This window comes from Alligator mississippiensis, chromosome 1, assembly GCF_030867095.1.
Source record: "Alligator mississippiensis isolate rAllMis1 chromosome 1, rAllMis1, whole genome shotgun sequence".
Taxonomy (NCBI): Eukaryota; Metazoa; Chordata; order Crocodylia; family Alligatoridae; genus Alligator; species Alligator mississippiensis.
In genome coordinates, this window is record NC_081824.1 from 283,827,808 (window position 1) to 283,855,240 (window position 27,433).

General features: G+C 44.6%; 1 protein-coding gene across 1 annotated transcript in view; it reads left to right on the forward strand.

Moving 5' to 3' along the window:
- NCAM2 (neural cell adhesion molecule 2) overlaps positions 1-25,697 on the forward strand; it is a 569,780-nt gene extending 544,083 nt beyond the window's left edge. Inside the window, exons 17-18 of the mRNA XM_019476390.2 lie at positions 1,264-1,383; positions 18,567-25,697. Of these exons, the coding sequence (XP_019331935.1) occupies positions 1,264-1,383; positions 18,567-18,678 (232 nt within the window). The 3' untranslated portion in view covers positions 18,679-25,697. The remainder of the gene's footprint in view (positions 1-1,263; positions 1,384-18,566) is intronic.
- Positions 25,698-27,433: the final 1,736 nt, after the last annotated feature.

The window sequence follows — 27,433 nt, forward strand, 5'->3', positions numbered from 1 at the left end:
TGTCAGATGCCTGTGCTTGATAGAGGACAAGGCAGATGGAGGGGGAATGCTCGCCCCTGCCTGACAGCCCAATCAGGCTCCATGGTGCTGTGCCCACTTGCAGGGGTTCTCCTGGGTTAATGTGACAGGTGTTTGTGTACATCATAGGGTGCTTCTTGACGGGGCTTGTGCAGGGACACATGCCTCCCTTTCCCATGTTGGTGCTGACTTGGCTCTGTGACACCTCGGGGACGGGACACACTGGGTATTCGGTCAGAGCAGCTGAGCGTGGGGCAAGTGCTATCGCACCTTCCTTCAAGGGAGGGCTAGTGGGGGCAGTAAAGGAGCCTGGAATGCCAGTGGACAGTGACCTAACATGAATTGATAGGGATTCTGGTACATAAGTTTGATTCACCGGTCTTACCTAAATTGATTAAGTTTGAGTACACATCTATTCAGATCTATCTTAGATTGGGTTCTGCCATTTTTAAACCAATCTGTGTACACCGATTTTTTGTTCTGTTATGGGTATAGACCAGTTCCCAATCACTTATACAGATAAAAATGCAATGTCTGTACCTAGTACTCTATAATATCTTAAGAGTACATCATAAGATTATTCCTAGCCACCGTGATTATTAGCAAATGGTCATTCTTCTGCTAAATGTGGTTATATAGAGAATAGATAAGTGCCCATAGCTATAGAATGAGTTGAATACTATAAGGCAGGGCTGTCCAACTTCTGAGAGGCTAATGGCTGCACTCTGTGTGCACCACACACCGTGCCACACCATACTGCATGGGTTGCGCTGTACTATATTGCACTACATGGGCCACCCCTACTGCACTGAGTCATGTGGGCATCTCTGCATGGTGCTTTGCTGTAAGTTCACCAGGCCTCACAAGACACAGGCTCCTTGGGCCTCACAATCTGCACAGTCCCCTCTCCCCCAGCGGGTGGGAAGCAGAGGCTGAGGGAGGGAGTTAGGATCCCAGAGACTCAGGCAGCAGCACCAAAAGAGCAGTACGGGAAGAAGTACCTGGACTGGGATCAGAGGAGTAATATCTGCATCAGGATTTGGGGAGGAGGCCACCCGTTGGACAGCCCTGCTCTAAAAGCATCAAAAACATGTTATATTGAATGTGTTCCAGTGCCATAAGTGATAATAGACTTTTTTTTTTTCTTTGGTGAGGATTTGAAATGAGGGAACTTGGTAATTAATAAAGTGTAACGCCTGCTAAAGACATGACAATGGAGGTTAAGATTCTTCTAATAATTTTTAGGAAAGATGGATCAAAAGAGCCAATAGTGGAAATGAGAACAGAGGATGAAAGAATTACCAATCATGAAGATGGGAGCCCAGTAAATGAGCCAAATGAAACAACGCCACTCACAGAACCTGAGTATGTAATCTTGAATTTCTAATAGCTACCCAATTAGAATAAATAAATTTGTGAAACTTTGCAAAAGAGAAAAAGTAATGTTAATAGTGTTGTGAGAGTGATCTATTGTGTATGCTTTATTATCAGTGTGACTTTTACAGTAGTCATTCTAAAGCAGTCATAGCTTAACAGCAAGATCAAGGGCATCTCCATCCCTTTCCCACTTTACTTTCTCACCCACAGCACTACTAAATCTGTTGTGCGTGGGCTTCTCCCTGCTGTAGAGATGGTGAAGACCAGGGGTGGAGAGTAATGGAAAAATCTCTGACTGCTTTATATTCTGGTTGCCCTCAGTTCCTAGAGGCACACTTTCATTGAGTCCTACAGCCAGATGCTCACCTGCCTGCATCCAGGTGCTGCTTTCTGGCCTTTTGGAAACAAAGGCCTTTTTTGATTATTCAATTCCTGCTACCCTAAGCACTCCCAAAGGGTGCTATCAACATCCAGTTGTTTGTGTGACTCCATTTGCTGTAACCGGTAGAATTATGTTGAGATAAAGCTCCTTTTTGTTGCTTCATTCCTCAATAACTTTTCCCTGGTCTTGAAACCCCATTCAGAGCAAAGGGTACTCTCTCAGAGATAGGGTGACGATATGTCCCCGACTGGCTGAGACAGTCCCAGATTTCGCAGGCCAGCCCAGCTGGTTGGTGTAAATTGAAGCAAGAGCCCCAAATTTGGCTTCTGCAGGCAGAGGCTGCTGCCACCTGCAGAGCCCAGCCTGGCTTATGCTGAGCAGTAGCTGGAGGCAGGGGAGTGGGGTGGGCACTGCTCTTCCTGCCTGGGGTGAGGGGCAGGCTAGGGGAGGGGACCAAGGGCAACGCTTGGGCACCTGTACAAGGTGAGCCCTGCTGCTGTGGCCATTGCCAAGTCCTGAGGTGCCCCCGAGAGCTGCCAGTGGTAGGGGGGAGGGACCATTCCCACCCAGGTCCATCCTCTGCATGCAGGGGATAGAGCCTGGCTGCGGGCCTCCATGCTGTCTCACCCCACCATCAGTGGCAGGTGTGTGGATTTCCTTACCCCATCCCAGATTTCCTTTACCATAATATGGTCACCCTACTTAGAGAGCTTACAGATAGTGTTGGATTCACTGGGGAAGGGCACACTACCTCTGCGTTTTTAAGCTCCAGAATGCAGAAATACAGAATACTGTCCTCCGTTCAACCTATTGCAGCCAATGGAGCAAATTCAGATTTACATAACTGCTGCTGTTAATGCCTTAAATATCTTTTAAGAAATGTATATAGGATATGATTTGCCTTATAACAGATCATGGGCAAGCATGAGATGTTCCAAAATCAGCCACTGATCTGTCATCTCAATATGATATTCTGAAGTTTTTTTATTATTATTTTACTTTTTCTTCCCTTGCAAATTAGGTATGCACTTGCAAATAAATATTAAAAGGTGTCGTGGGAATAGCACTCTTTTACAAGAACCCAAGCAATTGACTTAAAAGAAAGTAGATCAATTACTGAAGAGCTTCATCCAAAAAGTTTGGGCCATTGCAATAAGAATTTGTATTGATGAAAGGGAAAGCTGGCCTGTTCTGGGGACCTGCTGACTAATAAGAACATAACACTCACAGGGTGAATCCGCATGTGCGCTTTAATGCTCATTACCCTATTTTAATGCACATGAAGGCATCACAGAAAAACCACGCTCTTTAGCTAAAATAAGCTAATGTGCCTGTTTCTAGTACCTCACAATGGAGGACCTCTGTACATGTGCTTCAGAGGGGGGGAGAAGGCACTTTAATTAGAGCGGTTCCAAGCACCGCTCTAATTAAAGCATCTGCAACGTCATGTGTATTCAGCATCCCATGGTTCAAAATGGTGGTGGAGGTGCTTGAACTAAAGCTCACTCAGCGAGCTTTAGTTCAAGTGCCCCTGCTGCTGTTTTGAAGCACAGGGACACTGAATAAATGTGACACAGGGACTGTTGGAGCGTATTTCATAGATTTCATAGATTTCATAGACATTAGGGCTGGAAGGGACCTCAGAAGATCATCGAGTCCAGCCCCCTGCCCAAACGGCAGGAAGTCAGCTGGGGTCATAGGATTCCAGCAAGATAAGCATCCAGTTTCATCTTGAAGGTGTTCAATGAAGGCGCTTGAACGACCTCCGGTGGCAGGCTGTTCCAGTCCTTGGGGGCTCGGACAGTAAAGAAATTCTTCCTTATGTCCAGCCTGAAACGATCTTGTAGTAGTTTGTGACCATTCGACCTCGTCATCCCTTGGGGCGCTCTGGTGAACAAACGTTCCCCCAGATACTGGTGGTCACCCCTGATAAACTTGTAGGTGGCCATCAGATCACCCCTGAGCCTGCGCTTTTCCAGGCTAAAGAGCCCCAGGGCTCTCAGCCTGTCATTGTAGGGTCTGCTTCCCTGACCTCTGATCATGCGCGTGGCTCTTCGATGGACTCTCTCAAGCTTCTCCACATCCTTTTTGAATTGTGGAGCCCAAAACTGGACGCAGTACTCCAGCTGCGGCCTCACTAAGGCCGAGTACAGGGGGAGAATGACATCCCGGGATTTGCTTGAGAAGCATCTATGGATGCAAGCCAGCGTTTTGGTCGCTTTACTAGCCGCAGTATCGCACTGCAGGCTCATGTTCATCTTGTGGTCAATGATGACCCCCAAGTCTCTTTCTTCCATAGTGCTAGCCAACATAGCACTGCCGAGCCTATAAGGATGCTGCAGGTTTTTCCTCCCAAGGTGGAGAACCTTGCATTTATCGGCATTGAACACCATCAGATTCTCGTCCGCCCACTTGCTGAGCCTGTCCAGGTCAGCCTGGATCACCCGCCTGTCTTCTGGCGTGGATGCTTTGCCCCAAAGTTTGGTGTCATCGGCGAACTTGGCCAGTCCGCTTCTGACACCAGTGTCCACATCATTAATGAAGATGTTGAACAGTATGGGTCCAAGGACAGAGCCCTGGGGGACCCCACTGGTCACCGGACACCACGATGAGTGACTTCCATCAATTACTACCCTCTGGGTCCGACCCCGGAGCCAATTTTCCAGCCAGTGGATCGTGGAGGACCCAAGGCGACAATTGGCCAGTTTCTCCAAGAGACGATCATGGGACACCAGATCGAAGGCTTTTTTGAAGTCAAGGTATATGACATCAATCTCATCTCCCTTGTCCAGGTGATAGGTCACCTGGTCGTAGAAGGAAATGAGATTGGTCAAGCAAGACCTACCCGCAACAAACCCGTGCTGGCTATCCCTTAAGATGTTGGCGTCGGCCAGTCCATTAAGGATGGCCTCTTTAATAAATTTTTCTAAGATCTTCCCCGGGATAGAAGTCAGGCTGATGGGCCTATAGTTAGGCGGATCCACTTTCCTCCCTTTCTTGAAGTTAGGCACCACATTGGCCTTCTTCCAGTCTTCGGGCACTACACCAGAGCGCCAAGAGTTTTCAAAGATCCACGCTAGAGGCTGGGCTATGATGCTCGCCAGCTCCTTGAGTACCCTGGGGTGAAGATTGTCAGGGCCGGCTGACTTGAAGGTATCCAGCTTCTCAAGATGTTCCTTCACGAAGTCAGCATTAATGGAGGGCAGGGGATCACCCTCACCCGGACTTCCCGGCCCTGTAGCGGGCATGGGCGTCCCATGGGGCTGATGAAAGACCGACGCAAAGTACCTATTTAATAGGTTGGCTTTTTCCTTGGCGTCAGTTGTCAGTTGCCCCATCTGGTTCAGCAGGGGTCCAACGTTGCCCCTGCTTTTCCTCCGGCTCCCCACGTATCTGAAAAAGGACTTTTTATTGTCCTTGATGCTCAAAGCTAGCTGGAGTTCAGTTGCAGCCTTGGCTTTCCAGGTCAGCTCCCTACAGGACCGGACCAGTGCAGAATAATCCTAATTAACACGCAGAATAATATAAATTAACACGCTCCAACAGACTAAGTTAATCACATTGGAGCAGACATCCGGCACATGTAAAGGTGCCCAGAGGTACTAGATTTGATGTGCATTACCTTAAGTGCATTAATGAATATGTAGATATGCACTCAGTGCTGAAAACATAGTTCAAGAGTAAATAAGGGGAAGACAGAAACTATCCAGTTGACTACTTTTACAGCCTGTTTTTAAACTGACTATTTTTAAATACAACTAGTTTTGTAAGGGAAAGAAATATTTTGGAAATACAATAAAGACTCTTACTAGCCATCATCTAAAATTGCAAAATATAAGAAACTTCATATCATTGAGAAAAGTTGAATGCTATGAACTTGCATTGACAGATGGAAAAAAAAAACATTTGGGGATTCTACTGCAATTGTAGCGTGTTCCTGCCTAAATAACGTGTTACTTGAGAATTTCAATCTTCAGGTAATAAATCAACTACTAAAAGAGTTGAATGCTTGAACTGATATATCCAGTCATAGTTTGTTACTGGACAGCTGCCATGCAGATTCTATTTAATGAGATCTGCTTAGACACCACAGGAAAGGGTACTATAAAAGCCCATAGCTAGTTGAAAACTGTTTTCTTTCACCAGTACATTTGTGAAACAATATTGTTCTATTGTTCAGTGCAAAATTGCCAGCACAAAGACCTGAACAAGTGTTTAGTGTAATTCAGTAACACTGTGAGGGCATATGTAACTCTGATACTACTCTACTCATTCAGTGTTACTGTATCACTATAGGAATGTTTAAATGCTCACAACTGACAATAATAAACAGCATGGACAAACCTACAGGCCATGTCCAGACAAGCATGGTTGAGTGGTATGTGGCACTGTGCCATATACCACACAATCAGCTATTTTCTGTGCTCAAAGTTTGAGGAGATGCCGGGGTCAAAAATAATTGAGCAAAAAAAAAAAAAAGGAGTGGTTCACTTGGGCATAGCAAGTGCCACCCAAAACCAGAGCCTGGCTGTCTGGAGCCACACTCCAGCTGCTGGCCAGGCTCAGAGAGGCAGGATCCATACTGCTACTGCTATAGCCCCAAGAGGCCCCCAGGACCCAAGGTAAGGCTGTTGGAGTCAGCCTAGTGCTGGACCCAGCCTCCCCTAACCGAGCTGGGGTAATCTGCCGCATGCCAGAAGGCACATGGCACAGGCGTTCCTCAGGGACAAGTAGCAGCAGCACAAGTTGTGCTGCTGCTTCTTGTCTCCAGGGAAACAAACGTCTATGCTCATGCAGACACAGCCACAGAATACAAACTATTGTACAGAGAACCATATTAGATGAAGACGAAAACCACTTTTGATGTCCATCTCCAATCTTTGGACCTGGTTTGGTTTCTGAACTAAATGATAGCCTGCCTCAAGGATGCCCTAAACTCTTCTAAGTGCTGTGACCCTCAGTAGGCTGCTTTGGCTGTAGCCTGCTGCAGGTGTAGCATTGCTTAAATGCAATGACTGCTGTAGCATTCCTTGATCAGACACCTGTCTTCTAACCTTATCTTCTAGTTTGAGGTCAAAAGAGAGTGTCATAGAGCTGTAGCAAACTGCAGGGATCTTGGACGGAGAAGTACAGCTTACTGGAGAGGGCATCAGAAAGCCAGTCATTTTGACATGGCTAGAAAGCTGCATGCTTCTCCATAAGATGGCACCCATAAAGAAGACCTAGCTTAATTTTTTTTGGAACACAGAATCCTCTTATCTTAATCATCTAGCACATGGTTCATGAAATATGGTGTCAGCAGTCAGTGAAGCAATTCAGAACAAGGAAGAGAATATGATGAAAAGGCAAAGTGACACCAGAAACAGAATGCAAAGGCAGCATGGAAGGACTTTGATCACTGGCAAAATGCTGGATCTCCATTTTTAAAAAATCTTCATACAAGCATAGGAGTGGAAGCAATAATGAAATCAGCACACTGAGCTGAATATAGGGCATAAAGGTAGGATAAAGACAAGAAAATGGAAGGGTTTTGTTTTTTTTTTAATTTTTACTATCCCACATAGACAAAGAAAGGTTGAAACGCTGGTGCCAGCTGTTTCAGCAAATATATTAGAGCAGTTGTTAAAGGTGTATGATGCATGGAAATTCCAAATCTTGTACTAGTAATGGGAAAGATTTCATAATACTTTACCTCTACACAGAAGTATTGTGGTTATGAAGAGGAAAATAATTGTAAAAAGGTTTAACTTACCTGAAAGAATCAATTTCACACCTCTAGTTAGTTTGTTAAAAGCAAAGTTTATTTTTCTGTCCAATAAAACAGCAAATGCAACAATCTTAGGTTTATCCAGGAATAGATATGCATATAAAGATAGCAAGTGGAGTTGCTAATCACCCTAATGTCATACCCTAGCTTACCTTCCAGTAATTTGAGTGCCCATACCTTGAGAGAAGATTTACTTACCCAAAGCAGATCAAGTTTTTAAAGGGGTCCACATTATTCCTTTTGCCATCATAAAAGGATGCATGTCTCTAAGTAGTTAACGATTCCCATGACTGACAAATACATCTGGGCATGATAGAAGGGAGGGACAGGCTACAACTAGATCTGGACAGGTTACAGAGGTGGGTGGATGAGAATAGAATGGGATTCATTACTGACAAGTGCAAAGTACTGAACCTGGGGAGGAAGAACCAGCAGTATACCTATAGGCTGGGAAACTCCCTTCTATCAGCACAGTGGCAGAAAAGGATCTTGGAGTCATTATTGATTCCAAGATGAACATGAGCCGCCAATGTGAGGATGTGGTCAGGAAGGCTAACCGCACCTTGTCATGCATCCACAGATGCATCACGAGCAGGTCCCAGGAGGTGATCCTCCCCCTCTATGCAACATTGATCAGGCTGCAGTTGGGGTACTGCATCCAATTCTGGGCGCCGCACTTCAGGAGGGATGTGGACAGCATCAAGAGGGTCCAGAGGAGGGCCACTCACTTGATCAGGGGGCAGCAGGGCAGGACCTACGAGGAGAGGCTACGGGACCTGAACCTGTTCAGCCTTCACAAGAGAAGGCTGAGAGGAGACCTGGTGGCCATCTGTAAAGTTACCAGGGGGGACCAGCGGGGAATGGGAGAGTCCCTGTTCCCCTGAGCACTACCAGGAGTAACTAGGAATAACGGCCACAAGTTGATTGAGAGTAGGTTCAGACTAGACATCAGGAGGCACTACTTCACTGTCAAGGCGGCTGGGATCTGGAACCAACTTCCAAGGAGTGGTGCTCACTGCAACCCTGGGGGTCTTTAAAAGGAGGCTAGATAATCACCTAGCCAGGATCATTTGACCCCAGCACTCTTTCCTGCCCATAGCAGGGGGTCAGACTAGATGATCTGCTCAAGTCCCTTCCGACCCTGCCAACTATGAAACTATCTCAAAATACATCCAAGCAAAAACTGTAAATATAGTATTCAGTGAATGCAAAAGGAAAAAAGATGAAGTCTGGCATGAGAGTTCAGAAGTGATTTAAGACATGCAGGCAAACTCCAAAGCAATTGGGGAATTTTACACATTTCAAAATAAAGTTCAATGTAAATGATGTCATGTTAAATATTTTTTAATGAAGCATCCATATAGATGTTTTTCTTTTTTTTATTTCAATGAATATCAACCCTAAACCACAAGCTTAAGACTTTGATATTAAAGAGAGAGTCTTTAAAATGGAAAACTCATCATTTCTCAAGTTTTGATTTCTTCTTTTTTTCTTTGTAATGAAAGCCATTCTCATTACACATTGACTTAAATTTAAGGAAGAATGTGTGCTGATTGTCCTACACAAATGAGAATCAAGCAAGTCTTCCCATTTGGGGGAAAAAAAAAAACTATTTGTGGTACACTCTGCTCCCTATCCTAAACTATCTTCTATTTAGTATCACAGAATAAGATCAGTCCGCTTACTTCTAAGTCACAAGAATGTCTATGTATTTTTCTGTACTGGTTTCTGCCAAATTACTTTAGATTTTCAACTCCAAAGTTACAAATCATAATTACATAAGACATTTTTTAGCACAAGTTTAAGAACTTTTAATACTGAGCCTTTTGGCACTGGTTTTCAATTTATAATTTAAAATATATATTTAAAAGCCATGGTACTCTTGCCCTTACCTGTCATCTTATTTTAATTAATTTTCTGATGTCATTACCATCTTCCATTCTGTGGGCTGGATTCTCCATTCCATCAGCTTGTGGAAGAAAGTGAACTTAAACTAGCCAGAGGTCAATGTCAGAGAGTCCCCCTGGGCCAGATGAACGATAATCTCGGAGCAAGCCTGTCTTCCTGTGTTTTTTTTTTCTCAAAGATCATTTGTTTTCATTGCTTTACCTTTTGATAAATAGCAATTTTCCTTGCTTATTTCATCAAGCACCAATATCAAAAGAGTAGTAAGATGGGTATTGTTTTATTTATTGATATTAGATAATGTGATTACAAACCTTTCCTAAGGGATGCGTCAGATAGGTTTTGAATAGTTCCTTGCTCTCTAGTGTTTCAAAGCAATCAGAAAGATAGTTTACTGAAGAATTTAACAGTTATCATGAATAAAAAGAAAATCAGATGTCTAGTGCTCTCCAGGTAAAAATGCCCTGAAATAAAAAAATAGATTAACCACAGTTATGTCTGGTATATGTTGTAATAGTGTGTTGGGTAAGCTATACACATTTTTACAGCAAGCAACTGGTGGTAAAAGCATCTGACATTTAACTAAGCATTTCACATGACAGTATTGTAATCTCTTTTCTGTAAATTTAAGATAGGAATTTCAAAAGTGATCAACAGTGGTCTAACACTTTTTTCATTAAAATAATTGACTAAAAGACCCCAAGGGATCACTAAGTCAGTTCTGAGGATTTTGGAAAATCCCATGGTCAAGGTTCATATGCAGAGTTTTCAGATAAGAAAAGTTTTCAGAACAGAATAATATATCATTTGCCTGGAAGATTGTGGAGTCAGTCATCCCATGACATAGTCTGCTTATTAAAATGAGTTGAAACGTATGAGTTGGCTTGACCGAATTCTAATAATTATTCAGAAATTTCTATTCCCATTCTCTCTCAAATATAAACTATATTTTCACGCACAAGATCAGACCCACAAGGCTAGACAAAATTTCATAGATTTCATAGACATTAGGGCTGGAAGGGACCTCGGAAGATCATCGAGTCCAGCCCCCCGCCCAAAGGGCAGGACGTCAGCTGGGGTCATAGGATCCCAGCAAGATAAGCATCCAGTTTCATCTTGAAGGTGTTCAATGAAGGCGCTTGAACGACCTCCGGTGGCAGGCTGTTCCAGACCTTGGGGGCTTGGACAGTAAAGAAATTCTTCCTTATGTCCAGCCTGAAACGATCTTGTAGTACTTTGTGACCATTCGACCTTGTCATCCCTTGGGGCGCTCTGGTGAACAAACGTTCCCCCAGATACTGGTGGTCACCCCTGATAAACTTGTAGGTGGCCATCAGATCACCCCTGAGCCTGCGCTTTTCCAGGCTAAAGAGCCCCAGGGCTCTCAGCCTGTCATTGTAGGGTCTGTTTCCCTGACCTCTGATCATGCGTGTGGCTCTTCTCTGGACTCTCTCAAGCTTCTCCACATCCTTTTTGAATTGTGGAGCCCAAAACTGGACGCAGTACTCCAGCTGCGGCCTCACTAAGGCCGAGTACAGGGGGAGAATGACGTCCCGGGATTTGCTTGAGAAGCATCTATGGATGCAAGCCAGCGTTTTGGTCGCTTTACTAGCCGCAGTATCGCACTGCAGGCTCATGTTCATCTTGTGGTCAATGATGACCCCCAAGTCTCTTTCTTCCATAGTGCTAGCCAACATAGCACTGCCGAGCCTATAAGGATGCTGCAGGTTTTTCCTCCCAAGGTGGAGAACCTTGCATTTATCGGCGTTGAACACCATCAGATTCTCGTCCGCCCACTTGCTGAGCCTGTCCAGGTCAGCCTGGATCACCCGCCTGTCTTCTGGTGTGGATGCTTTGCCCCAAAGTTTGGTGTCATCTGCGAACTTGGCCAGTCCGCTTCTGACTCCAGTGTCCACATCATTAATGAAGATGTTGAACAGTATGGGTCCAAGGACAGAGCCCTGGGGGACCCCACTGGTCACCGGACACCACGATGAGTGACTTCCATCAATTACTACCCTCTGGGTCCGACCCCGGAGCCAATTTTCCAGCCAGTGGATTGTGGAGGACCCAAGGCAACAATTGGCCAGTTTCTCCAAGAGATGATGATAGGGAAACCAGATCGAAGGCTTTTTTGAAGTCAAGATATATGACATCAATCTCATCTCCCTTGTCCAGGTGATAGGTCACCTGGTCGTAGAAGGAAATGAGATTGGTCAAGCAAGACCTACCCGCAACAAACCTGTGCTGGCTATCCCTTAAGATGTTGGCGTCGGCCAGTCCATTAAGGATGGCCTCTTTAATAAACTTTTCTAAGATCTTCCCCGGGATAGAAGTCAGGCTGATGGGCCTATAGTTAGCCGGATCCACTTTCCTCCCTTTCTTGAAGATAGGCACCACGTTGGCCTTCTTCCAGTCTTCGGGCACTACACCAGAGAGCCAAGAGTTTTCAAAGATCCACGCTAGAGGCTGGGCTATGATGCTCGCCAGCTCCTTGAGTACCCTGGGGTGAAGATTGTCAGGGCCGGCTGACTTGAAGGTATCCAGCTTCTCTAGATGTTCCTTCACGAAGCCAGCATTAATGGAGGGCAGGGGATCACCCTCACCCGGACTTCCCTGCCCTGTAGCGGGCATGGGTGTTCCATGGGGCTGATGAAAGACTGACGCAAAGTACCTATTTAATAGGTTGGCTTTTTCCTGGGCGTCAGTTGCCCCATCTGGTTCAGCAGGGGTCCAACGTTGCCCCTGCTTTTCCTCCGGCTCCCCACGTATCTGATAAAGGACCTTTTATTGTCCTTGATGCTCAAAGCTAGCTGGAATTCAGTTGCAGCCTTGGCTTTCCTGGTCAGCTCCCTACAGGACCAGACCAGTGCAGAATAATCCTCCTTGGAGGTGACTCCCATCCTCCATCCTTTGTAGGCCTTTCTTTTTAGCCTCAGGAGGTCTACTAGGTCCCTGGAGAGCCAGGGGGGCTGCTGTGCCCTCTTGCTGACTTTCCTCCGAGATGGAATAGACTTAGTTTGTGCATTGAGGATCGCTCCCTTGAGGAGCAACCACTCTTCTTGAACTCCCCTCTCCCTGCGGTCACAGTCCCTTAGGGCCTCACTGACAAGCCTCCTGAGCTTGTCAAAGTCGGCTTTCCTGAAGGCAAGGACTTCCGTGTTGCTGACTGACTTGCCAGCTTTTCGGTGGATGGTGAAGGTGATCAGCTCATGGTCGCTGTCACCCAGCTTCCCATCGATCACTAGGTCGCCGACTAGGTCATCCCCAGTAGCCAGTACCAGGTCGAGCAGCGCTTTGCCTCTCGTTGGCCCATAGACTTCTTGAGTCAGGTAGAGGTCATCCACGCACGAGAGGAAGCTCTGCGACCACTCGGATTTTCCTGAGCGATCCTCCCATGAGATGTCCCATGCGAGCTGCTGGGAAGAGATGGTCTCCACCTCTCTCCCCTAGGGAGGAGGCTCTTCTCAGCCAGACTGGCTGACCTGCTCCACCGGGCTTTAAACTAAGCCCGCTGGGGGACGGGGGCACAACCGCCACTGCTGGCCCGCTGAGCAAATCTTGCAAAGCCAGCGGATCATGGCACTCAAGGGAGCCCGCCCCAGCCCCAGCCCTGGTAAAATCTGTGGGCAAGGAAGGAGCCCCCCAGGGGGCGCTTGCCTGCCTGTACACAAATGCCAGGAGCTTGGGGAATAAGCAGGAGGAACTCATTCTCCTGCACAGTGCAAACAATTACGATGTCATAGGGATCACGGAGACCTGGTGGGACTCCACCCATGACTGGACCACGGGGATAGATGGCTATACCCTGTACAGGAGGGATCGTGTAGAGAAAAGGGGCGGGGGTGTAGCTCTCTATGTTAAGGAAAGCTACGCGTCCCTGCAAGCCGATATTGGCGACCAGGGTGGACGGCTGGAGACCCTCTGGGTTAAAATCTGTGGGGAACACGGCACAGGGGACACAATGGTGGGAGTCTATTACAGACCTCCCACCCAAAGTCCTGAGCTAGACCAGGAGTTTGCCCAGGAACTGGCTGAGGCAGCTTGCTCCAGGACCATGGTTGTCATGGGTGACTTCAATTACCCAGACATCTCGTGGGAGGATCGCTCAGCAAAATCTGAGCGGTCGCAGAGCTTCCTCTCGTGCGTGGATGACCTCTACCTGACTCAAGAAGTCTATGGGCCAACGAGAGGCAAAGCGCTGCTCGACCTGGTTCTGGCTACTGGGGAGGACCTAGTCGGTGACCTAATGATCGATGGGAAGCTGGGTGACAGCGACCACGAGCTGATCACCTTCACCATCCACCGAAAAGCTGGCAAGTCGGTCAGCAACACGCAAGTCCTTGACTTCAGGAAAGCCGACTTTGACAAGCTCAGGAGGCTTGTCAGTGAGGCCCTAAGGGACTGTGACCGCAGGGAGAGGGGAGTTCAAGAAGAGTGGTTGCTCCTCAAGGGAGCGATCCTCAATGCACAAACTAAGTCTATTCCATCTCGGAGGAAAGGCAGCAAGAGGGCACAGCAGCCCCCCTGGCTCTCCAGGGACCTAGCAGACCTCCTGAGGCTAAAAAGAAAGGCCTACAAAGGATGGAGGATGGGAGTCACCTCCAAGGAGGATTATTCTGCACTGGTCCGGTCCTGTAGGGAGCTGACCAGGAAAGCCAAGGCTGCAACTGAACTCCAGCTAGCTTTGAGCATCAAGGACAATAAAAAGTCCTTTTTCAGATATGTGGGGAGCCGGAGGAAAAGCAGGGGCAACGTTGGACCCCTGCTGAACCAGATGGGGCAACTGACAACTGACGCCCAGGAAAAAGCCAACCTATTAAATAGGTACTTTGCGTCGGTCTTTCATCAGCCCCATGGGACGCCCGTGCCTGCTACAGGGCCTGGAAGTCCGGGTGAGGGTGATCCCCTGCCCTCCATTAATGCTGACTTTGTGAAGGAACATCTTGAGAAGCTGGATACCTTCAAGTCAGCCGGCCCTGACAACCTTCACCCCAGGGTACTCAAGGAGCTGGTGAGCATCATAGCCCAGCCTCTAGCGCGGATCTTTGAAAACTCTTGGTGCTCTGGTGTAGTGCCCGAAGACTGGAAGAAGGCCAACGTGGTGCCTATCATCCAGAAAGGGAGGAAAGTGGATCCGCCTAACTATAGGCCCATCAGCCTGACTTCTATCCTGGGGAAGATCTTAGAAAAGTTTATTAAGGAGGCCATCCTTAATGGACTGGCCGATGCCAACATCTTAAGGGATAGCCAGCACGGGTTTGTTGCGGGTAGGTCTTGCTTGACCAATCTCATTTCCTTCTACGGCCAGGTGACCTATCACCTGGACAAGGGAGATGAGATTGATGTCATATATCTTGACTTCAAAAAAGCCTTCGATCTGGTGTCCCATGATCTTCTCCTGGAGAAACTGGCCAGTTGTCGCCTTGGGTCCCCCACGATCCACTGGCTGGAAAATTGGCTCCGGGGTCGGACCCAGAGGGTAGTAATTGATGGAAGTCACTCATCGTGGTGTCCTGTGAACAGTGGGGTCCCCCAGGGCTCTGTCCTTGGACCCATACTGTTCAACATCTTCATTAATGATGTGGACACTGGTGTCAGAAGCGGACTGGCCAAGTTCGCCGATGACACCAAACTTTGGGGCAAAGCATCCACGCCAGAAGACAGGCGGGTGATCCAGGCTGACCTGGACAGGCTCAGCAAGTGGGCGGATGAGAATCTGATGGTGTTCAACGCCGATAAATGCAAGGTTCTCCACCTTGGGAAGAAAAACTCGCAGCATCCTTATAGGCTCGGCAGTGCTATGTTGGTTAGCACTATGGAAGAAAGAGACTTCGGGGTCATCATTGACCACAAGATGAACATGAGCCTGAAATGCGATGCTGCGGCTAGTAAAGTGACCAAAACGCTGGCTTGCATCCATAGATGCTTCTCAAGCAAATCCCGGGACGTCATTCTCCCCCTGTACTCGACCTTAGTGATGCCGCAGCTGGAGTACTGCATCCAGTTTTGGGCTCCACAATTCAAAAAGGATGTGGAGAAGCTTGAGAGAGTCCAGAGAAGAGCCACGCGCATGATCAGGGGTCAGGGAAGCAGACCCTACGATGACAGGCTGAGAGCCCTGGGGGTCTTTAGCCTGGAAAGTGCAGGCTCAGGGGTGATCTGATGGCCACCTACAAGTTTTTCAGGGGTGATCACCAGTATCTAGGCGAACGTTTGTTCACCAGAGCGCCCCAAGGGATGACGAGGACGAATGGTCACAAAGTACTACAAGATCGTTTCAGGCTGGACATAAGGAAGAATTTCTTTACTGTCTGAACCCCCAAGGTCTGGAACAGCCTGCCGCCGGAGGTTGTTCAAGCGCCTTCATTGAACACCTTCAAGATGAAACTGGATGCTTATCTTGCTGGGATCCTATGACCCCAGCTGACGTCCTGCCCTTTGGGCGGGGGGCTGGACTCGATGATCTTCTGAGGTCCCTTCCAGCCCTAATGTCTATGAAATCTATGAAATCTATGAAATGTCTGGGTAATTGAAGTCACCCATGACAACCATGGTCCTGGAGCAAGCTGCCTCAGCCAGTTCCTGGGCAAACTCCTGGTCTAGCTCAGGACTTTGGGTGGGAGGTCTGTATTAGACTCCCACCATTGTGTCCCCTGTGCCGTGTTCCCCATGGATTTTAACCCAGAGGGTCTCCAGCCGTCCACCCCTGTCGCCAATATCGGCTTGCAGGGACGCATAGCTTTCCTTAACATAGAGAGCTACACCCCCGCCCCTTTTCTCTACACGATCCCTCCTGTACAGGGTATAGCCATCTATCCCCGTGGTCCAGTCATGGGTGGAGTCCCACCAGGTCTCCGTTATCCCTATGACATCGTAATTGTTTGCACTGAGCAGGAGAATGAGTTCCTCCTGCTTATTCCCCAGGCTCCTGGCATTAGTGTACAGGCAGGCAAGTGCCCCCTGGGGGGCTCCTTCCTTGCCCACAGATTTTACCAGGGCTGGGGCCGGGGTGGGTTCCCTTGAGTGCCATGATCCGCTGGCTTTGCAAGGATTGCTCAGCGGGCCAGCAGTGGCGGTAGTCCCCCTGTCCCCTAACGGGCTTAGTTTAAAGCCCGGTGGAGCAGGTCAGCCAGTCTGGCTGAGAAGAGCCTCCTTCCTAGGGGAGAGAGGTGGAGACCACCTCTTCCCAGCAGCTCGCTGCCTCTCTCGCCAAAGAGCGGGCTGTGGTCATGAAAGCCAAAGCCTTCCTGACGACACCAGTGCCACAGTCTTTGGTTGACCACATAGATCCTCCTGTCCCTTCTCAGCCCATAGCCTGAGACTGGGAGGATCAACGAGAACACCACCTGTGCCCCCAGACCCTTAAGTCCCGCTCCCAAATCCCTGTAGCGCCTCATGATCTGGCTGGGAGTGCTCCGAGCCGTGTCATTGGTGCCCACATGAATAAGGAGCATGGGATAGTGGTCTGTGGGTTTGAGGAGCTTGGGGATCCTCTCCACAATGTCCCAGATGCGGGCCCCTGGGAAGCAGCAGACTTGCCGGGCTAAGGGGTCTGGGTGGCAGATTGGCCCCTCCGTCCCCCTCAGGAGGGAGTCTCCCACAACAAACACCTTACGTTTTATCTTGGGGAGAGCAGGGGCGGGAGCTGCAGTTAGGCCCATGTTGCCTGTGGGGGCCGGCAAGTCAGCAGGCTCTGCTGGGGCAGCAAGAGGTGCATACCTGTTGCTCAGTTCTGGTGGGGGAGGGGCCTTGGTGCAGCGGGCCTTAGGGCCCTTGACCACCTTGGTCCATGCCCTGCCTGGACACAGCAGGAGGTCCCAGAGTCCTCCTTTGGCATGGAGGGAGACTGTGGTCTACCCTCCACCTCCCGGGGGAGAAGGGCCTGGCAGTAGGAGTCTATCTCCTGCTCGCAGTCCCTGATGGCACGCAGTCTCTGTACTGTGGCCTGGAGCTCCTCCAGCTGGCGCACCAGAGACCCCAAAAGGGAGCAGACCCCGCAAGGGGAGGTCGCCATGCTCCCAGGCCCCAGAGCCTGAAAAAGGGACAGGCAGCCCCCGCAGCCGAGAGCCAGGCTCGTCTAAATTCTTCTGTTCAAGATCATATTTAACTTTAGGAAGTGGTTCAGCAAAGTACTTGAACTAGGTCTGTCCCTATTCAGCAAAGCCTTAATTATGTATTTCACTTTAAGAGTGTCTAAGGGCATCTATACACATTCTCCAGGGTGGAGGGTGCTTTAATTGGAGTGGCTCTGAGAAACTCTAATTAAACCAACCCACAGTGACACATGTATTCAGCATCCCATGCTTCAATATGGTGGCAGGGTGATGAATATGTATGAATACATGGAGGCTGCTGAAGCACACTAATTAGCACACTGCAGCAGACTCGATTAACCAGGTCTGCTCTGACACGTGCTAATTAGCACACATCGGAGCAGAAGTCCGTTCTGTATATAGGTGCCCTAGAGGTCCAACTGAGCCTCTACTTAAGCCCTCTACTGAACTGGTCCTTAGTCTGGTTTTTTGGTGTTTTCTTCTACTTCTTGTATAAATGTTTATTTACTTAAAAGCTTGGTATCTTTTTTTTTTAACTGTCTCCTCTACTCACTTGGGCTGAAATCCTGACCTTGTTATAGCAATGCAAAACTGCCATTGACTTCAATATACATCAAGAGAGACTAGTTTGAGAACGAAATTATGAATCTTTGCTCAGATTAATGATCCTTTGTATGGATCATCCAGTGACAGTGTAAGGCTAAATTGTGGCTTTTCCCACACCACCACATAGAGAAATAATGGGGAACATCTTCATCTGCCCTGGCTCCTTCTATTGCAGTGCACTAGAGAGAACTGACTCCCCAGAGCTCCTTTTCCTCCTATGCATCTAACTAAGTAGGTAGAGAAAGACAGAGAATCGTCTCTTAGTCTGCTCTTGAGACTTTGTAGCTGTGCCATGAATCTCACTTCCCTGAGATTCATGGCAAAGCCATGCTTTATTCCTTAGAGGCTTTATATAATGAGATAGTCACCATCTACATTTCCTAAGAATATTCACATGCTCCTGAAGGGTATTCAGTATTATTTTTAGAAAATAATGTTGTGATTTTTCTCACAGGAAACTGCCACTAAAGGAAGAAAATGGGAAAGAAGCTTTAAATCCAGAAACTATAGAAATCAAAGTTACAAATGACATCATCCAGTCAAAAGAAGATGATAGCAAAGCATAATAAGATAACTACAGCTGTCTGAAAAAAAGCATATGGATTGGAGTAACCCTGTGACCAAAACTTTATGGCTGACCTTAACATCTTGGACAACTTAAGCTTGGAATAGTTAGTACATGTGTACATATGATCAAAATACTTCTGTCTACAGTACCTTTTTATTTGGTTTTGTTAATGGTTTTAGTATATGTAGTCCTGGCTGATGCCCGTCCCATGGTTTCAATTTGATAAAACCTACAGAATGAGAAATGTAATTTATTATATTGCAAAAATGATCTATTTATAAAAAAGACTTTCAAAAAACTCCCTGCCAGACAATATATCAAATGACTCCACAACCTTTGGTGCAAGCTAAATACATGAAAGAAAGTGTCATGTACTCTTGCTGTGTTTGTTTCCAATTTGTATAATTTAGGTTGCTTTTGAAAGAAAAAAAAGTCTCAGTATGAAATTTGAGACCATAGAGTTGGCAAAGACTGGGCAGTCACTTCAGCTGTTTTTATAAATTGAAAAGAAATAGAATGACTGACTACTATGTGGTGACAAGCCTGCAGTTTCACATGGGTTCTTTAGCACAGTAAAGGTTAATAAACATGATGTACAGATTAAAAAGCAAAATTGCTAAATACCTTGCATTAAAAAATGTTGGCCTCATCCTAGCTATATGATTTTGAGGCTGAAAGGCCACAGGAATTTTCAGAGCTTCAGATATTCTGTATTAATGTTTGGAAGATCATGTGTGAACTGAAATGTGGAAACTTGTTTTGTGTGAAAAGAAAACTAATTTATGATAATAGCTTTTGGTTTCAAATGAAACCTTCAAATAAACACAAGCTCAAATTAGTTGCCTCAATGTATTTATACATATATATCTTTTTTTTTTTTTTAATGTTCATTCTAGCCATTTAGTCAGGGAATGATTCTCTGCATTTCAATATAACAAATAAGTTGTTCACCCCAACTCAGCATGTATGTTATAAAACAGTTGCACTTTTTTGTGTAATAGTTTCTGCTTTATAATAGTACACCCATTTGTACTGGAAAACACAATAGGAAAGGAGAAAAGGAAAGACTTTGACTAAATGGCTAAGAACATTTTAAATGATTAAATTTTCAGGCAAATATTTTCACTAAACATTCTCTAAAACAATTGTTTTCACTTATTCTAGTAACTGTACCTATGGTGTTCCAGTAATCCATTTTTAGGTGAAAAATTTATCCCTGTCTACAATTCATTATTTTTCCAGCATTAAAAATAGGAGAAATAACTTTTCAGAGCCAGTCCAGCACATAATATCCATCACCTTCCATACTGCTCAAGCCTACATTTTAAAAGCAACAGATATATTCTACAAAAGACCCCAAAAAATCTAATATTTAGGAGCAAGTTGTAGAGCAACCCACAAATGTTACCCAGCTGAACTCAGAGTATGTAAATCTGCTGAACAGATTCACAGCCTCATAAATTTACCTCAAGTTCTGCATTTGACTCAGTAATAATATTCAGACGATCCAGTCTCCCAGAGACCATCATGTAACTTTTAACTGATACTTAGTAGTTATGGAAAGGGGATGACTTCTGTGTAGCAAAGCTAAAAATTTAAGGGAAATGAGGAAAATTATTGCTCCCCTTTCCCACTGGTCTAATTACTGGTTGTCTATGGATGCTGCTGCAAGTATGTTAAAATTCAAGGTCCCTAGCTTCTTGGCCTTAAGCAATTTATGAAATTAAGCTAGCTCCAGAAAACCCCAACAATTTTGTAAGGTTGTCCCTTTAAAATCCTTCCTAGTTTTCAGTGAGTCAGGGAAGAACCCACAATGAGTCAAGCAGTCAGAGACAAAAAACAGGTAGGACTAGGATTGTAAGCTAAGCTTGTCTACAAAACTAGAAATGAGATAAAATTGGGGCAGGAGATGTAGCAGTGGACTATGAAGCCTCTGAAAGATAAGTTGCCTCTTGAAATGCTAAACTGCTGCCCCTGGATAAGGGAAAGCTGAAGATGTTCTATTTTAGAGCTCTCCAGCTTGCTTCCAGGAACTGAGCAGGCATTTGCACAGTATTATTAGACAGCTGTCTACTAACTTTGTCTTTTGTACCCTCCTGGGCCTGAGAAGTCAATAAGAATACTCATTAAAATGATGGGGCTTGCCTCTAGCCAATAATGCACAGAACCACATTTCACACAAAAGGCATATATGTCACTGGAGCTTCTCCCATTGACAAAATTCAATGGAAAAAACCACGGGATTCAAAAGTTGAGTTCTGAACTTCACTCTGTCACCTCCCCAAACAATATTTTTACTAGGATCACTGAGTAAGTAGTTCTTCAATCCCCAGAAATTCCTACCATAAGAAGGCCAGATTTTGCCACTTTCACTTATATCATACTCAAAGCTTACTATCCAAATAATGCTGTTTGAAACCAAGGGGACTGTTTTCACATTAAAGTACCTTACCTAGTGAGCAAGGATGGTAGAACCTAAATCAGGTTATAGTTGATTTTAGGGGTGTACAAAACGTGCCGTATTCTATTCAGATTCGTCCGAAATTGGGGACAGTGATTTGATTTGTTGATTTGGATTACTGTCCCAATTCAATTTGGCTGAATCCTTATCTGAAGATTCAATGCTGATTAAGAGACTCAGCGATTTGTCCGTAGACACAGCTTTAAATGTTTTGTCTACATACCTCAAGGTACCAGGTATGGCTTGTGAATGCTACAATGCTGAGGCTAGTGGAGCGTCCACCAGGAGCATTGGGGGTGGGGGGGGCAGGGCAGTGAACCTGGAAGTGGACCCAAAGTACTTCCGGTCCACTTCTGGGTCTGCTGTCGAGCACACGGTTTCTACCATCCCCCCCGCCCTGCACCCACCCGGCTTGGCAGTCAGCCATGGGGGGACGCCAGGTGCTCCCCAGACCCAGGAGGACACCAGCTGCCAAGCCAGGGAGGTGCAGGGGGGCCCCCTGTGTGCTCCCTGGTGGACCTGGAAGTAAACTGGAAGTGCTTCTGGTCCACTTCTGGGCCTGCTGCCGAGCACGCTGGGGACGCCTCGTGTTCCTGTGGGACGCTCCATCCACCCCACCATCTCAGCATTCACGAGCTGCCTGGTACCTTGAGGTATGTAGGAAAAACATTTAAAGCTGTGTCTGTGTCTGAATCATTGAATCTTTCCGAATCTCTCTGATTCGATTTGGAGAAATTAAACGGTCTCCTGATTTGATTCAGATTTGGAGATTCTGTCACCAAATCGGGCTGTACCTCCACTGAATCGAATCAGCAACTGAAGCTTTGCACAGCCCGATTAGTTTCCAAGGGTTATTCTCTTCATCTGGAATTAGAAAATAACTTCTCTGGCAGCAAAGCCAAGAGACACTTCCCTGTCCGTTATCTAGAGAAACGATTTTTGCTTGAATGTGTTCTTAAATTAGTGAATGAACCCAAATAGGAACAGATTTGAAAATTGTCTATACAGCATGTTTATTATCACTAAGCTTGCGCTACTTATTAAAAGCAAAAATACACTGAGAAATATATGTGACTACTTAGTATGTTAGTGGGAGCAGAAGTATTTCCTAGTACACTGGTTTTTACAGATCAAGAGGTTTTCCCAAAAGTGTTTATGTTCTTCCTGTAGCTAAATCTCTTGCTAGTGGTGCAATGTGATGTTCAGAGAATTATAGGAAGCTAAATTACTGGTAGACTATTCTACGTGCACCCTTTGATTTTCAGATTAGTAGAATATCTCTTGCTCCAAGCCATGTAAGAGAAAGACAAGACTACAACAGCTTTTTACATTATGACAGAAAACTCCAAAATGTCAACATTTGCAAATGTTTCCAAATGAGGGACAGCTTGTAGTAAATTGTAAGATACGTGTAGAACAGGAATAACATCACTTCTTTATTTTCCTTTCTTATTCTAGACTGAAAATATCAGATATCTGTATAAATGTCACTTTTACTGTCTGAAAGTAATTTTAAGTGTTAGTATGAAATGTCAGAAGAGTTGACTGAATATAACTATTTGTAAAAGTAATCTAAATGGTTACACTACTACAATTTGTGCGGGGTAAGAAGTCACTGGATTTTTTGTCATTTCTTGATAGGTTACATGAAATATGGCAAAGACAATCTCTGTTCAACAAAAGATAAGGAACAAAACAGCAAAAACAGCTTACTTTTTTATTAGAAAATGCATTTTGATTTACAAATATTTTTTTAAAAATTATTTGCAATTAACTTTTTTCAAGTTGTTCTAAAATATATTGTGGAGGGTAGGTCTTTTTTTCAGTTTTATTTTTTTGGCAAGGAAGAAATATTTACTATTCCATTGATGCTAATGCCTGATGTGACAAAGCTTAATTTATTTAGGACCCAGTTTTGTAAGCTATTTTGTGTGGGTGAATCTTTAATTTCACTTTGGTGGGAATCTGCTTAGACAGAAGGCTGCACTTACATAGGACAGCTTGCAAGAACAGGGACTACTTTCTGTCTTCGTCGTAGGTATGTGCAACTGTAGCACGCAGTGATAGTCATGGACAAATGCTGTTTGACAACAGTTCATGGTATAGTAAATTCCATTTAATGTCTTCAGCCTTTGCTTGATATTTATCCAAAAAAGTGGCTTTCTTTTTAATGATGGTAATTACATTGATCAACTCCTTATTTATTTAAGTGCCAATCATTGAAGTGTAGTATTATAATCATGTTATATTTTGTGTTTCTTAGATCAGATAATTAAGATGTATTTGTGCCTTTGGATAGCATGCCACTCTGCTTTATTAAAGAGAAATCTCTTCCAATAATTTGTTTACAAATCCTGTTTAAAAAGGTCTGAAGTTTTTTTACAATGATATACTTTCCTGCTTAGAAAACATAAAACTTATCTAAGGTAAACAGAAAGGTCATACTGTCTATTAACTTTAAAAATCAAAACCTAATGAAGAGTTTTGAGAGTTAGCAATTTTGTTTTCATTTACTGGGGCTATTCTTTACTGTAATTATTAGGAAGGTTGTGTTCAGGATACTGGTAGGGGAGGCCATAGCACTGGATTTATGCACTTTGACTAATAGCATTAAGATTCATCTAGTGATTCTCCACAGTGATATTCAGGCCTATTAGTCCTTCCATTCTCTTTAAAAAGTTAACATTTTTAGAAAGAAATCTAGAACCTCTTTCTAGCATTTTAGCTTTGGAATAAAACCGCTGTGAATGTTTGCTTCAGAATTGTTTGTGATGCCATTATCTCCATTATAGTTATCACAGGAAATAAGTTATTTAAAGTATATGCTGTTAGTATTGCATATGGCTCAGTTCTGAGTAGAAGGCTGGCACAAGCCCATGCATTTCCTAACCTGCAACTACATCTAAATATGTTTGTCAGAGTATTTCTTCACAGAAAGTTACTGGGTGAAATCTTGATTTAATTGACATTAATGACAGACATCTGCATGACTAAAGTTTATCCACTGACTTCTGTGGACACTTTTTCCTATATGCAGTCTTAGTGTATCAGGCATTAGCGCACAAATGAGGCGTACACAGCAGATCAGCCTAGTGCTAACTTAATGCATCAGGAAAAATTTCTCTGTTAGAATTTCTTGATTACTACAATATTGTATCCCAGTTCGACCCCAGCCTGAGCATATTTTCAAAGTTATCTTTGCAGAAGGGAAAAAGTTGTTTTCTTCCATTTATTTCTAAACTCAGTTTGGTTTCCTGAGGATAACTGCTTCAATGGAAAACAACTGTGATTAATCGAATATTTATGGTTTTGTTTATTTAAACAAACCTTGAGCGAGAGAGAGAGAGAATGCCCATTCATGTATCTCTACAATATTTTTCAGATCATAATGTTATTTAAGAAACCACCCAACCAAAATGCTGCTGTTAGAAAAACGCATCATTTATGTGTGAAATGAGTACTCCATTGCACACATAAATGAGCAATTTAGACCTGGGTCTATGAGGACCTGATCTAAATGGGAGGTTTTTTCCATTGTTCCATGTTCTGATCTAGCCCTTAAAGATCGTCATTTACCTTTGCATTTTTCTTCTCATAAGGCGTTGTGAGCCCTATGCTATTTGACTTTCAGACTTGAATGTTGGCCTTTTCTAGCCCAGAGAAATGTACTGCCAAATTGGTATTGGCAGATCTTAAATCACAGGTGGAATTTGGAGCCTAGCAGGATGGCTAGATGCAGTGCAAGAAAGCTGAAAAAAATGAGAAAAGTCAAAAAATAAATAATAAATAAGAGACAGGAGGTGAAAAGGCATGAGCTTGAGGAGGGAGCAGCCACTAAGTAAGCCAGTTGTGTTGGAATCAGAGAAAAAATGGAGCTGCTAAACCAAAAGTGGTCTCTGGAGAAGGGTCTTGGGATCAGAAGTGTCTTGAACTTGAACTACTAGAAACAGGAGAGTATTAGTTCAGATAGACCCTTTAATCCTGCCATATAATTAAGATATATTTAAAAAAAAAATGTAATGTGGGAGAATGGAGGAAAGGAAAAACAAACCTTCAGAATGTATATTCATCAGCAGTAAGACAACACTGAAATAATTGAACCTTTCAGGAAAATGATGTCATTGTTAATGGTGTTGAGTTCTTGCTAAGAATATATAAACTATTTAGACAAGATTTAAAAAATAGCTTTCCTGCCACAAAGAGCACTCGGTATGTATTTTGTATGCTATGTGTATAAGCTAAAGCATACCATGCATTGTTTTTGTTATTCCAAACGTTGTCAACGGCCCACTTACAGTATACACCACCTGAATTAAATATTGATGAGATAGCTACTACTGGAGCTAGTTTGTTTATTGTTTCAAAATCTTATGTCCCTATGAAATGCTGTATATATATATATCTAAACTGTAAAAAAAAAAAAAAAAAAAAAAGTAATACTGCAAATGCTGAAGTTTTGTATTTATGAAAGACATTGAAAGTATGGCTTAAAGTATATCAATTATTTGTCACTCTTCACCATTTGTATATTAATAGTAAAGATACTTTTACTTTAATGAAGTGTTGCAGTTTACATTTATTTTTGCTAAGGGCTAGGAATGAGTTGATTTACCAGGATTAATTCAAGGACATTCACCTTCTCAGAACTTTTAAAATTGTTGCAGTCTTTTACTACTCTTCTAAATGAAATGGCATGTTATTGCCAAAAAGTAACATAAATTATTTAGTCTTTCTTGTTATGGTAACTTCATGGAGGGCTGAAAGGATACTCAGGTAAGTCTGTAATTTATGGTATTCTTTTAACTCAAATGCAGCAATTATTTATTGCTACTGCTACTGAAGCACCTCTAGAGATTGCAACCAAGACATCTATTTGGAAAGACAAATAAAAGGCAGTTTATACCGCTGGTGTTCTTAAAGCTGCAATTTAACCTACAGTTTTAGCTACAGTTTAACCTACATCCACATCTAAGACCAGTCTACACAATAAAGTTATTGTACATACTTAAATATACAGTACTGCTCTGGGTACCTCCTGTACCAGCCACAGTGTAATGGCATCTGTGTGAAGCCTGCATGGGCAGAAAAAATGGCATTGAAACTCAGTGATATTAATTAGCCCACCAGAAGAGCCAAGCAGATGGCTCCTAGCTCACCAGGTAGCCCTCCCCTGCCAATTCAGCATACTTAAAAGATGTTGCTCTAATGCATAGATTACACTGTAGACATGACCCGAGTCCCCCTTGTTGCTGGCTATATTGATAATTTGTGCCTGAGCATCAGTATCTTCTGCCAATAGGGAAATGGCCATATCTACCTAATCTGAAACTCAGACCTAGGAACATCAGAGTTAAATACAGTGAATACCTGTATCTCCCATTTCCTGGACACTCTAAGGCTATTGTCCTGCGAAAACCGATGCACATATTTGACTGAATGTCAATGGGCTTATTAACATGTGAAAAGTTAAGACCTGGTGGGGAAAAAAGTGCAGGTGCAGGACCCAAATAGAGACAAAGTATGAAATTGTATATGAAAATTAAAACACGGAGCATTAAAGCATTAAGAGCTCAAGTCAACAAGGTACTATTTAAGCACATGCCTAGCTTTAAACATGTGAGTAGTCTCACTAAAGTCAGTGGGACAAATTACTTTTAAAATTACCATCTGTATGTCACTGAATTCATAGATTCATAGATGTTAGGGTCGGAAGGGACCTCAATAGATCATCGAGTCTGACCCCCTGCATAGGCAGGAAAGAGTGCTGGGTCTAGATGACCCCAGCTAGATACTCATCTAACCTCCTCTTGAAGACCCCCAGGGTAGGGGAGAGCACCACCTCCCTTGGGAGCCCGTTCCAGACCTTGGCCACTCGAACTGTGAAGAAGTTCTTCCTAATGTCCAATCTAAATCTGCTCTCTGCTAGCTTGTGGCCATTATTTCTTGTAACCCCCGGGGGCACCTTGGTGAATAAAAACTCACCAATTCCCTTCTGTGCCCCCGTGATGAACTTATAGGCAGCCACAAGGTCACCTCTCAACCTTCTCTTGCGGAGGCTGAAAAGGTCCAGTTTCTCTAGTCTCTCCTCATAGGGCTTGGTCTGTAGGCCGTTAACCATACGAGTGTCCCTTCTCTGGACCCTCTCCAGGTTATCTGCATCCCTCTTGAAGTGTGGCACCCAGAATTGCACGCAGTACTCCAACTCTGGTCTAACCAGTGCCTGATAGAGGGGAAGTATCACCTCCTTGGACCTATTCATCATGCATCTGCTGATGCACGATAAAGTGCCATT